Source organism: Cupressus sempervirens, chromosome 5, assembly GCF_028749045.1.
Source record: "Cupressus sempervirens isolate cs-2001-9-10 chromosome 5, ASM2874904v1, whole genome shotgun sequence".
Lineage (NCBI taxonomy): Eukaryota > Viridiplantae > Streptophyta > Pinopsida > Cupressales > Cupressaceae > Cupressus > Cupressus sempervirens.
The window spans coordinates 107,252,300-107,264,865 of NC_143122.1; the positions used below are offsets into that span (position 1 = coordinate 107,252,300).

At 35.9% G+C, this 12,566-nt stretch overlaps 1 protein-coding gene across 1 annotated transcript; it reads left to right on the top strand.

The window, feature by feature from the left end:
* Positions 1-656: 656 nt before the first annotated feature.
* LOC149554773 (uncharacterized) lies at positions 657-2,971 on the top strand. Its single transcript, XM_089829020.1, has 2 exons — positions 657-677; positions 1,127-2,971. Exons 1-2 carry the CDS (start codon positions 657-659, stop codon positions 2,969-2,971), a joined length of 1,866 nt encoding a protein of 621 aa, XP_089685146.1.
* Positions 2,972-12,566: the final 9,595 nt, after the last annotated feature.

The following is a 12,566-nucleotide window of genomic DNA, read 5'->3' on the forward strand; positions in this document are numbered from 1 at the left end:
TCGATTGGACCTCACCTCGTTCGCCAAAGCTCTGGGACATAAAGAAGATGTTGTTAGAAGGAAGAGGCATAAATTTGATGCTTTGATGCGCATGCAGTTGTTGTCTGTTGCTCTCCACCAGTCGGCCGCTCATGCTTGGTCCTTGGAATTGGGTGCTCTTCATCCCCAGTCTCATATGAGCCACCCTACACGTCAAACATGTGGGCATTGTAGCATGGAGGATGCCCAGCCGTGCTTGCCACTTTCTGATGCCTCTGCAGTCATTGATCACCGTGGTAGCCACCCTACGCATCAGACCAGGAGGCTTAGCATTATGCAGGTTGCCCAGCCTTTTATTCCTCCTCATGCTGCCTCTGCAGTCAGTGCTCCCTGCTCGCTCGCTCCCATCCACTCTCCAGTCCATGTTCATTCCGCCAGCACCTCCGCGTAGACCTCCCCTTGTTCTCTTTTTCCCTCCTCTCCACCTGCTCCCGCCATCCACTCGGCTTCTAGTATTGTTTCTTCGCCTGCGCCTGCCCTCCACGCAGTTTCCAGGGCTCCCCAACCTACTTCTGCCCTCCACACGGTGTCTTCTAATCCAGTGGCTAGGGCCCATTGGCGTTTGGATCTCCCTGGTGACCTACCCCCCGCGGTGGAACAGCAACGGTCTAGTCTCAATGGATACCACTCTCTGCCAGGTACGAAATCTCTTCCTTCCTTGGTTGATGGCTTTTCTCATTATGAGTCTGCATTTTGTTCATCTTCTAGCGCCGCCCTTTTTCCTGTCTCTAACCATGTTGTCCTGCCCCTCATTAATGGTGGTTTGGATAGCTCAGTTAGCTACTCATTGACTTGCATGCCTAACCTACCACCTCCCACCAATAGCGTGACCCCCAGCGGGAGTACCAACCCACTCCTTTTGCCTCATTCCCCTCGGCTCAGGCACCTTCCCCCCTCTTGCTCAACTTCGACCTTGCCTTCTCTGTCTCATTCCCCTTGTCTCCACCTTCTTTCCTCACCCATTGGGAGAACCTTGGCTTGTCCCCCTCCTGCTCGCATGGCCAATTTAATTAAAGATTGAGAGGCAAAATTAGTAGTCAACTTATCTAGTGCCACCATTGACCCTCTCTCTTTTAACTTTCTTAAGCGTGGCCTTAATTTTTCCCTTTCTCCACAAGCCATCCCCCATGTTAAATTTCTTGCTGACATTGAGGCTACTCTTCGCTCTCTCCCTACCAACATTGCGGATGAAGTGAGACAGGATTGTGCTGTGGCTCTCCGGAAGGCTAAGCCTCCTAAGTGTAACATCCCCACATCGGAGATTAAAGCTTTCAAAAAACTTCTCTACAACCATGATTTGGTTATCTCCAAGGCTGATAAAGGAAATGCCACAGTGATTATGAACAAACCTAACTACACTTCTAAGATGCTCGACCTTCTGTCAGACACCAGCAGCTATAGGGTTGTCCCCTACAACCCTTGCACCAAAATCATTAAGAATGTCAAAAAAGCTATCAGCAATTCCTCTCTTGATGATGGCACTAAAATCCATCTTCTTCCCTCCAAGGAGCTTACCCCCCGAATTTATGGGGTTCCTAAAATCCACGAAGCTAACATTCTGTTGAGACCTGTAGTAGATACTATTGGTTCCCCGACCTACAAGTTAGCTGCCTATCTCGCCAAATTGCTCGCCACACTCATTGGAAACTCTGATTCCTTTGTCAAAGACTCCAACCATTTTGTCCAATTCATTAAGGATGCTAGATGTGATAATAATGACATCTTGGTTAGCTTTGACGTCGTCTCCCTCTTCACCAAGGTCCCCATCCCTGAATCCATAGAGATTGTCAAGCGCAAGGTGAATGGTGAGGTGGCCTCTCTGGTTGAGTTGTGCTTACGATCCACTTTCTTCTCCTTCCTTGGTGTCATTTATGCACAAGTGGATGGTGTGGCAATGGGTTCACCACTCTCCCCTGTTATCGCGAACATCTACATGGAAGCCTTTGAGGAGAGTGCATTACACTCTTTTCCCCTCAAGTCCAAGTGGTGGAAACGGTATGTAGATGACACCAACATATGCTGGCCACACGATCTTGAAAAGTTGGAAGAGTTTCATGCACACCTCAACAATTTAGTCCCTTCCATTTCTTTCACCAAGGAGATCGAATCTAACAACTGCTTGCCTTTCTTGGATGTTTTAATCACAAAAAAACCTGACGGGTCGCTTGGTCGGCGAGTGTTTCGCAAAGCCACCCACACTGACCTTTATCTTAATGCTTCCTCGCACCACCACCCCAAGCAAAAGCTTGGTATCCTTAAAACCTTGGCCCTGAGAGCGCATAGGATCTGTGACAGTGATAACCTTGACCAAGAACTTCAACATCTCCGTCAAGTTTTCAAGTGGAATGGATATTCGAGCAGACAAATCACTAAAGCCTTCCACTTGGTCAAATCTCTCCATTTTTCGCCACCCAACATCTCTCCCTCTATCCCTGAGACCTCCCTATTTTTTGCCATCCCCTATGTTGCTGGGATCTCCCACAAGATCTCTAAACTTCTTAACAAAAAGGGCATCAAAGTGGCATTCAAGCCCATATCCACTCTGAGAAACTGCATCCCTCCCGCTAAGGACCACAGAGACGTCCTTACTGAGGCTGGGGTCTACAAAGTCCTGTGTTCTTGTGGAACCCCTTACATTGGAGAAACTAGCCACTCTTTCAACACTAGAATCAAAGAGCATGCCGTTGACATCAAACATGAACGAATTCTTAAGTCAGCTCTTGCTGAGCATTCTTCCTCGACCAAGCATCACATATGCTTAGAGGATACCCAAATCGTGTACAGAGAGGACAATTTCTTCAAGCGCAAGCTCAAAGAGGCCATTGAAATCAATAACCATCCCTCTAACCTCAATCGAGATGAAGGTTGGAGCTTGAGCACTTCCTGGTGTCCTTTATTATCTTCCCTTCACAGCAACAATCCTGGGTCCTGACCTTCTTTTTGTCCTTTCTCCTTCTCTCGGGTGTCTCTTCTCTCCCCCCTTTCCCTTGTCTCCTTGGTTCTCCTTTCCCCTCCCTTCCCCGCCCCCCAACCCCCCCCCCCATCTTACTCGTACCTTGCCCCCTTCCCCTCCCCCCCACCCCCAATCCTCGTCCCCTCTTCCCCTCGTCTTCTTTCCCTGAGTTGAGGTCCTCGCTCTCTTTCCTGTGTTCTCAATCTCTTGTTTCTCCCCCTTACCATCTGCGCCCCCCCCCCCCTTTTCTGTTTCTGTAGGTCACCTCTCGACGCTTTATTGTCTTGTTTGGCTCGGTTTCTCTCGCAGATTTATTTCCTTATTGTTATAATTGCTATTTCTAGTGAGTTTTTTTTTTTCTTTTCTTTTTTTTCTATTAGGTCTCGCCCATTTATGGATATATATAACATTTTTATTTTTATTTTTTTAATTTCTAATTTTTATTTTTATTTTTTCTAGTTTTCTCCGGTTGTATTTACCCCCCCCTTTTATTTATTAATTTTTCACCGTTGGCTCCTTATTCCCTTATTAATTTTCTTCTCTTTTTCATTATTATTATTATTATTGTTTAGTCTTGTCACCCTTGGTACTCTCAACCTAGCTACCCCCCCCCCCCCCCCCCCTCCCTCTCTCCTGTTACTTTTTTAAGAGTTTGCTACATCTGCATCTTATCATTTTTTGTTCTTCATGTTCTCTAGCACACAATCTAACCTAGAAACTAGAACTCTTATGCATGGATTGTGGAAATCTCATAGATCCGATGTTTAATAATTTTAAAAGTCTTTTCGAAACTATTCAACTCAAGTCAACTGTGGTTAAATTTGGTCAACTTTTGGTCAAACTTGATCTTTGCGTATGTGAATATGAGCAAATGTGAGTATGAATTCCAGCAACAATTCGATGCAAATTCTCATTCAACCTTTCAAAATGAAGAGATGAGGGTCTCTTAAATAGACTTTCCTAGAATTCATCAATGGTTGAGATTGATTTCAATCAACAGTCAGGATTAAAGCTGAAGTTCAATCATAAAGGGAGATTTCCAAATTAAAGGGAGTTAACAGATTTAATTTGAGTAAAATAAGGAGTTAACTGATTCAATTTGAGTAGAAAAAGGAGTTAACTAATTTAACTTATTTTTTATCAATAGTGAACTGAAAATTTCGCTTTTTGAACTGAAGAGAGATTTTGTTGAGATATTTAATTTAATAAAATGAGATATGCTCTCATAATTACTTTTTCTATTTAATTAAATAATCTTTAATTAATTAGAGATAATTTTCTTATTTAATTAAATAACTTCATTTAATTAGTTAGGAATGGCTTCTTATTTAATTAAATAACTTTGTTTAATTAATTAGAAGTACTCCATTTAATTAAATAATTTCATTTAATTATTTCAAAAAAAAATTGAAACTAGTCAACTCAAGTCAACCGTGGTTAAATTTGGTCAACTTTTGGTCAAACTTGATCTTTGCATATGTGAATATGAACAAATGTGAGTATGAATTCCAGCAACAATTCGATGAAAATTCTCATTCAACCTTTCAAAATGAAGAGATGAGGGTCTCTTAAATAGACTTTCCTGGAATTCATCAACGGTTGAGATCGATTTCAATCAACGGTCAAGATTAAAGGTGATGTTCAGTCGTAAAGGGAGATTTCCAAATTAAAGGGAGTTAATAGATTTAATTTGAGTAAAATAAGGAGTTAACTGATTCAATTTGAGTAGAAAAAGGAGTTAACTCATTTTTTATCAATAGTGAACTGAAAATTTTCCTTTTTGAACTGAAGAGAGATTTTGTTGAGATATTTAATATAATAAAATGAGATATGCTCTCATAATTACTTTTTCTATTTAATTAAATTATCTTTAATTAATTAGAAGTAAGTACTCCATTTAATTAAATAATATCATTTAATTATTTCAAAATTCTTTTCGAAACTAGTCAACTCAACTCAACCGTGGTTAAATCTAGTCAACTTTTGGTGAAACTTGATCTTTGCGTATGTGAATATGAGCAAATGTGAGTATGAATTCTAGCAACAATTCGATGCAAATTCTCATTCAACCTTTTGAAATCAAGAGATGAGGGTCTCTTAAATAGACTTTCCTAGAATTCATCAACAGTTGAGATCGATTTCAATCAACGGTCAGGATTAAAGGTGAAGTTCAGTCATAAAGAGAGATTTCCAAATTAAAGGGAGTTAACAAATTTAATTTGAGTAAAATAAGGAGTTAACGGATTCAATTTGAGTAGAAAAAGGAGCTAACTAATTTAACTCATTTTTGATCAATAGCGAACTGGAAATTTTCCTTTTTGAAATGAAGAGAGATTTTGTTGAGATATTTAATTTAATAAAATGAGATATGCTCTCATAATTACTTTTTCTATTTAATTAAATAATCTTTAATTAATTAGAGACACTTTTCTTATTTAATTAAATAACTTTAGTTAATTAGTTAGGAATGGCTTCTCATTTAATTAAATAACTTTGTTTAATTAATTAGAAGTAAGTACTCCATTTAATTAAATAATTTTATTTAATTATTTCAAATTTTTTTTCGAAACTAGTCAACTCAAGTCAACCATGGTTAAATCTGATCAACTTTTGGTCAAACTTGATCTTTGCATATGTAAATATGAGCAAATGTGAGTATGAATTCCAACAACAATTCGATGCAAATTCTCATTCAACCTTTCAAAATAAAGAGATAAGGGTCTCTTAAATAGACTTTCCTAGAATTCATCAACGGTTGAGATCGATTTCAATCAACGGTCAGTATTAAAGGTGAAGTTCAGTCGTAAAGGGAGATTTTCAAATTAAAGGGAGTGTACAGATTTAGTTTGAGTAAAATAAGGAGTTACCTAATTCAATTTGAGTAGAAAAATGAGTTAACTGATTTAACTCATTTTTAATCAATAGTGAATTGGAAATTTCCCTTTTTGAACTAAAGAGAGATTTTGTTGAGATATTTAATTTAATAAAATGAGATATGCTTTCATAATTACTTTTTATATTTAATTAAAAAATCTTTAATTAATTAGATACAGTTTTCTTATTTAATTAAATAACTTCATTTAATTAATTAGGAATGGCTTCTCATTTAATTAATTAACTTTGTTTAATTAATTAGAAGTAAGTACTCCATTTAATTAAACAATTTAGTTTAATTATTTTAAAATTCTTTTCGAAACTAGTCAACTCAAGTCAATCGTGGTTAAATCTGGTCAACTTTTGGTCAAACTTGATATTTGCGTATGTGAATATGAGAAAATGTGAGTATGAATTCCAACAACAATTCGATGCAAATTCTCTTTCAACCTTTCAAAATGAAGAGATGAGGGTCTCTTAAATAGACTTTCCTCGAATTCATCAACGGTTGAGATTGATTTCAATCGACGGTCAGGATTAAAGGTGAAGTTCATTCATAAAGGGAGATTTCCAAATTAAAGGGAGTTAACAGATTTAATTTGAGTAAAATAAGGAGTTAACTGATTCAATTTGAGTAGAAAAAGCAGTTAACTAATTTAACTCATTTTTGGTGAATAGTGAACTGGAAATTTCTCTTTTTGAACTAAAGAGAGATTTTGTTGAGATATTTAATTTAATAAAATGAGATATGCTCTTATAATTACTTTTTCTATTTAATTAAATAATCTTTAATTAATTAGAGAAACTTTTCTTATTTAATTATATAACTTCATCTAATTAATTACGAATGGCTTCTCATTTAATTAAATAACTTTATTTAATTAATTAGAAGTAAGTACTCCATTCAATTAAATAATTTTGTTTAATTATTTCAAAATTCTTTTCGAAACTAGTCAACTCAAGTTAATAGTGGTTAAATCTGGTCAACTTTTGGTCAAACTTGATCTTTGCGTATGTGAATATGAGCAAATGTGAGTATGAATTCCAGCAACAATTCAATGCAAATTCTCATTCAACCTTTTGAAAATGAAGAGATGAGGGTCTCTTAAATAGATTTTCTTGGAATTGTCATGCCACATTTGTACGAGACAAAACACAACTAATTTTTATTTTTTTGAAGATGTTATATTGTGAAAACATCGCTTCTGTAAATGTTAGGTAGATCCTTAGATTGATATTATTATTATTCTAATGTAATTATTTCAATTATTATCGTTATTATTTTTTATTATTATAATTATTATTATATTTAAACATCTGTATTGAATACACATAGTTTAATTCATTGCTAATGAATTCATTCTTAATTCTTAGACTAAATTGTCTATCTTAGGATTTTTGAGCAAGTCATAATTATTCAAATTATTATTATTATTATTATCCACCATATTCTAAAAGTGAATATTCATTTAAATCTATATGCTTCCTCCATATCTACAACCTACAAATGACTAAATCAAATGATCCAAGCTAAATTATAAGTATCCGCTTAGTCTCCTTATTCAAGATATTAACACTAAGACCATGATCTTAATAATACAAACCTTAAATTCAATTGCCACATTAAATTAATTAATTCAAAATTTATCCCTTACTATATCATTTCCATATAACAATTAAATAAATCTTAATCTCAACCTTCTATCCCACAAATCATAGTAAATTATCTTATGCATTTGTCTATCTATAACAAAGATACCATTAATTCTTACCCTCTACACATGTCAACAACCAAATTTGCTTTTACTTTTTGGAAAAAAAGAAATTCTAATAATCAAATTTCCTAGACCCACGTGCTCAACAATGAAGTATATTTTCTTCCCCATCGAATATCTACATGCATCAAAAACACCAAAAGGTCTTATCAGTACTTGAGCTAACTTGGTCTGACAAGTCATACCTTGCACTTAATGTTTTCCCCCTCCTTTTCTAGCGCCAACTTCTCCCTCTTTTCTAGGCGTGGAATTAGGGGAGTAGATTTGGATGAGTCTGTAGTGATTTGACTAGAGTTGGCGCCTAGGAGATAATGCTAGTATTGTTTTTTTCTTCTTTGTTAAAACATGCAAATTTCTTCCCCTTCTTCATCATGGTCGCCTTGTGGGGTCCTCCATCCACTTTTTCCTTCCTTTTTGTAATATAAACTTTAATGTGTTGAGTCATATAGGGGGGTCGCCTAGTGGGATAAGGTAATAAATAGTTTTGTCATGCTAACTACTCTTTATTTATTACTTGATGCTAGTTGTAGGATTATATAGCTTGGACATTTTATATATATATATATATATATATATATATATATATATATATATATATATATATATATATATATATATATATATATATATATATATATATATATATATATATATATATATATATATATATATATATATATATATATTTTTTTTATATATTTTAAAAGTTTCCTTGATTTGATGGGAGATTGACTTGGGTTATGTGTTCCATATGAGGCCTCCTCTAATGGTTTAAATATGATGATCAATTTATTATGTTAAAAAGAAGTCCCATAGGTTATAGGGTTCTAGGATCCTAAAGAATACTTTTGATTATTTTAATGTCTGTATCAAAGGTAGAGATTTATTTTGGTTCCTCATACATTTTCCAGAGGACTAAATGTGCACCTACAGAAAGCTTATGTCTTAAGTCTTGTATATTTTATATCATCACTTGATTTTCTTCTTCTATAATCTAGGATATTCAAGGTAAGTTATTGCAAGGATAATTAGGAGATAATTATAAACTAAGTATAGTTTTAAAATTGTGATTCATTTAGCATTCAAAACAGTAACTTAATCCAATAACTCAACATTTCATGACAAGACTTTATATGAAGTTATCTGGATAATCCCTATCTATGAATTATGAAATTTAGAAACCATTTTCTCAACATTATCTCCTTATGCAGATCTAGGTTTGAATGTACATTCACAATAGGTAAACAATGGAACTAAAATGATAATAGAAATCCACCAAGATAATCCTTCCTATGAATATTATCTCTTCTATGATATCAAATTTCTTTTACATTCCACTCAAGAGCATCAAGTAATTTGGATCTCTTATTGGTGTTACCATCCAATAAAACAACAATATTATTACAATGTATTATCTTCAGTGATACCCACAAGATACACAAAAAGGTGGTGAGGTCAACATTTCATAATATACACAATGGAAAATACTTTTACTACACATGAGCACTCACAACCTTTCCATTGACAATCAAACCAAGACAGTAGCTTTCTCTTACAATACATTTAGGCTCACATAACAAAATGGAGTTTTTCTCTCTATCTCATCTCAATGTAATATTGTCTTCTCCTCCTATGCACATGGAAGATAACAAGGACTCCAAGTTTCCAAGATTTTTCTCTAAGAATCTACAAATGCATCACAACAAAACAACAAGGACCATGGGTGCTTTCCACCCAACCATAGGCCTCAAAGAGACCACCCCCGCACTAGGGGAACAAGGCTCAAACAAAATCCACATACACACTTGTAAGAACATATACACCACATAAAAAAACTGCAACAAATCCCATGCCAAGGATATTTCACAAAGGTTCACCATTGGAACCTTGAACATAGGGTGAAGGTGGAAACACAAGGATGTTTACCATTTCATATCATATTTTCCATAAAACTCATGCCCTTTCGGGGCTAAATCATCCACCACACACAACCAACAACTTTAGCTTCCTACAAACCCATACTTCAGTTACTTCCTTCCTCACCATTTCTTTTTTTTTTTTTTTATCCTTCCCCAAGGCAAAATATGAATATGACAATGGCATACAATGGAGCCCATACTCCAAGGTCCTCAACTATGCAATCCAACTGCTGCTCGTTCACCCTGGAATTCTCTTCCCTTCCCACAAGGGTGAGTGTAAGTCCCACACCCATAAGAACACTCAAGCACAACAAGAAAACAAAACCAAGTAGCAATAAAACAACAAATTTTCAAGAGCACATCCCATTATCACAACACAATATCAACACCCATAATGTAATAGGGAAATAGAGGAAATCCAAACCTCATACTCATAATACTCCACACAATACAACAAGATGCACAATGGTGTCACACCAATCTACATGGAATGAACACCATTCAAACACTCACATGAATGCTACTCCACAATGCAATGCAATGCATACTCCATTGATAAACTCCACACTTGCAGATTGGCTTAACCATGCTAAAAGAAAGGAAAAGGAAAGGAAGCAAGCTTGAGATACCAACCTTGGTCCAAGCTAGGGTAAGGATAGTTGCAGTAGAGCTCCCCTCCTCTCCTTCCAAAACCTAACTGTCTCTAAAATTAGAGAGTGGCCAAGTGGTTTCTCATTTAGCCATACCTCTCTATATATATCCCTCTCATTTTCGGATTCCATAAAGAATGTCATTTCCATGGGGTCTCCTAGGTCCACTAGACACCCTAGAGGTGATTAATAGCTCCCTAGCCTATAGTACTAACATGGGTGGAGTTAATTTTTAATCCCAACTTACCTTAAAGTTACTTTATGACCCTCCCAAAGCTAGGTGATTCAAATTTCAAATTCCCCAAGGTGATGACCTTGTCCTTTTACTGACTAAGGCAATAATCAAATTCCTCAATTGAGGCATTTATCACGGAATAAGGTGGCCACATGATCGATTGATGAATAACATGTCATATCACATAACAAGCACAAGTGTCAAGTGACAAACACCAAATATCACATTATATTAAAAAAAAAGGTGACTTGTTTTACAATAATACATGAACTAGGCTACTACACACACATACAATTCACATATACGAAATAAAACACATAACAATTAGGTTTGAATCTTTTCCACTGATTCAACCTTGGTTATGTCATGTCTGTAGTAGTTTTGTGAGGCCTCGCCCCGACCCATCATAGCATAGAGATACATTACCCTTATTTTGTTATCCATGACTCGAGATGTCGAGACATTATCTGATGCTTAGAGCATATTTTATTATTTCATGTTGTGTGATGTTATTTTCAGATATATTTGATTATTGTCATATGATGTTTCATGTATATGTATGTTGATGAAATTAGTAAAGGTAGGATCGAGGCTTTGATTTAAGATATTTTAAATGGTTAAGAATTAAGTAGGATAAAGAAACCCTTATTGATGTATGTTTTAATTTATGAGAATTTTTTCATACGTATACATTTATGTACATATGATTTTATGGGACTACTGATGTGTGCAATGAGTGTGCAGATATTTAGCCAAGAAACCCTACAAAGGAATAGAACTGATCTCCATGTGCTAAATTTGAAAACCTTGTTGATTCGTAATTCATGTATTTTTATTGTGAGATGTATGTATGCATTTTCCTTGCTCAGTGAATGTTAAATGTTCATAACTATGTTCTCTCCGTGTCGCTTGACACTCCTAAAATGGTTATCTGCTTCAGTGGCTGTTTAGGGTTAATTGTTTAACCTTTGGACCAAGTTGGTTTAAGTTAGAATAGTAAGTTGGACCTATTTTATTCCTAGATTTTATTTGACTCTAAACCTCTTCCTAAGGCTTTAAAACTTTTTTTTTTCTAACCATGGGGTATGGGTATGGGTTAGGGGTCTTTTCCAACCCCTAAGCCCCTAGCTTTGACTTTTGAGGGCACTCAAAAAGCCCCTTTTTGCCTTTGTGCGAAAATTGATCATGGGTATCTTGAGTTACCTCACCTCATCTCCACTTGGGGGTTTAACCATAGTGTAGGTTTAGTTGGGAGTTTCTAGGGTGGCTAGTGGGTGGAAATAGTTATTGCTCCTTTTGGGTGGTGGAGTTGGAGGCTTATTTGGAGGCCTTCCTTGGACTAGTGTTTTTGTTACCCAATCTCTACATTTAGAGAAGATTTCTTGAAGCTTGAAGGAAGGAAAGGGATACTCTACTCAAACTTGTTCATTTCCATTACCTCTTTGTGAAGGTAGGAAATTCTCATCTCCCTTATTCAGTTTTTATGTTTGGTTTCATGTTCATGTTACCTTGTTGTTGTTTCACTGTTGTATGGTTGTGGGTATGTGGGAAGATTTGAAACCATGTCATTTTGGTTGTTTTCCTTTCTTGTTTATGTTTGCAATTTTGAGTTTCCTTACATGGGTGTTTTGGTATTACTCACCCTTAGAGAGGGTAGAAGTGACTAATTTTGGGAGAGGTCTATTTAGTTTGACTCCAACCGGTGTAGAGTCTCTTCTCAGGATGAGAAGAGGGATAAAGGGTAGGGTGTTATGGGCCCCTACCCGTCAGCACAAACCTGGTATGAGTATGGAAAGTTTTAATGGAAGAACGAAAGTTCTTGGTTATTAGCCCCGATTGGGCATTTGAATTGGTGTTGTGCTTGACTTCTCCTGGTTGGAAGAATCCACCTTTCCCTAGTCTTGATTCATTGTGAATTCTATTGTGTAAACCATGTATGATTATGCATGCTTGATGTTCTTTTGGTTCTTCTTGGTTGTCACCCAATCTGATATTGGTTTCCTCCTTGGTTCTTGAAATGAGATTTAAAAAAAAAAAACATTACAAACTCCTTGATTATGATCATGAAGAAAATTTGATAAAGTTATTGAAAATTGGGATTGAGATCCTATTGTAAATTGT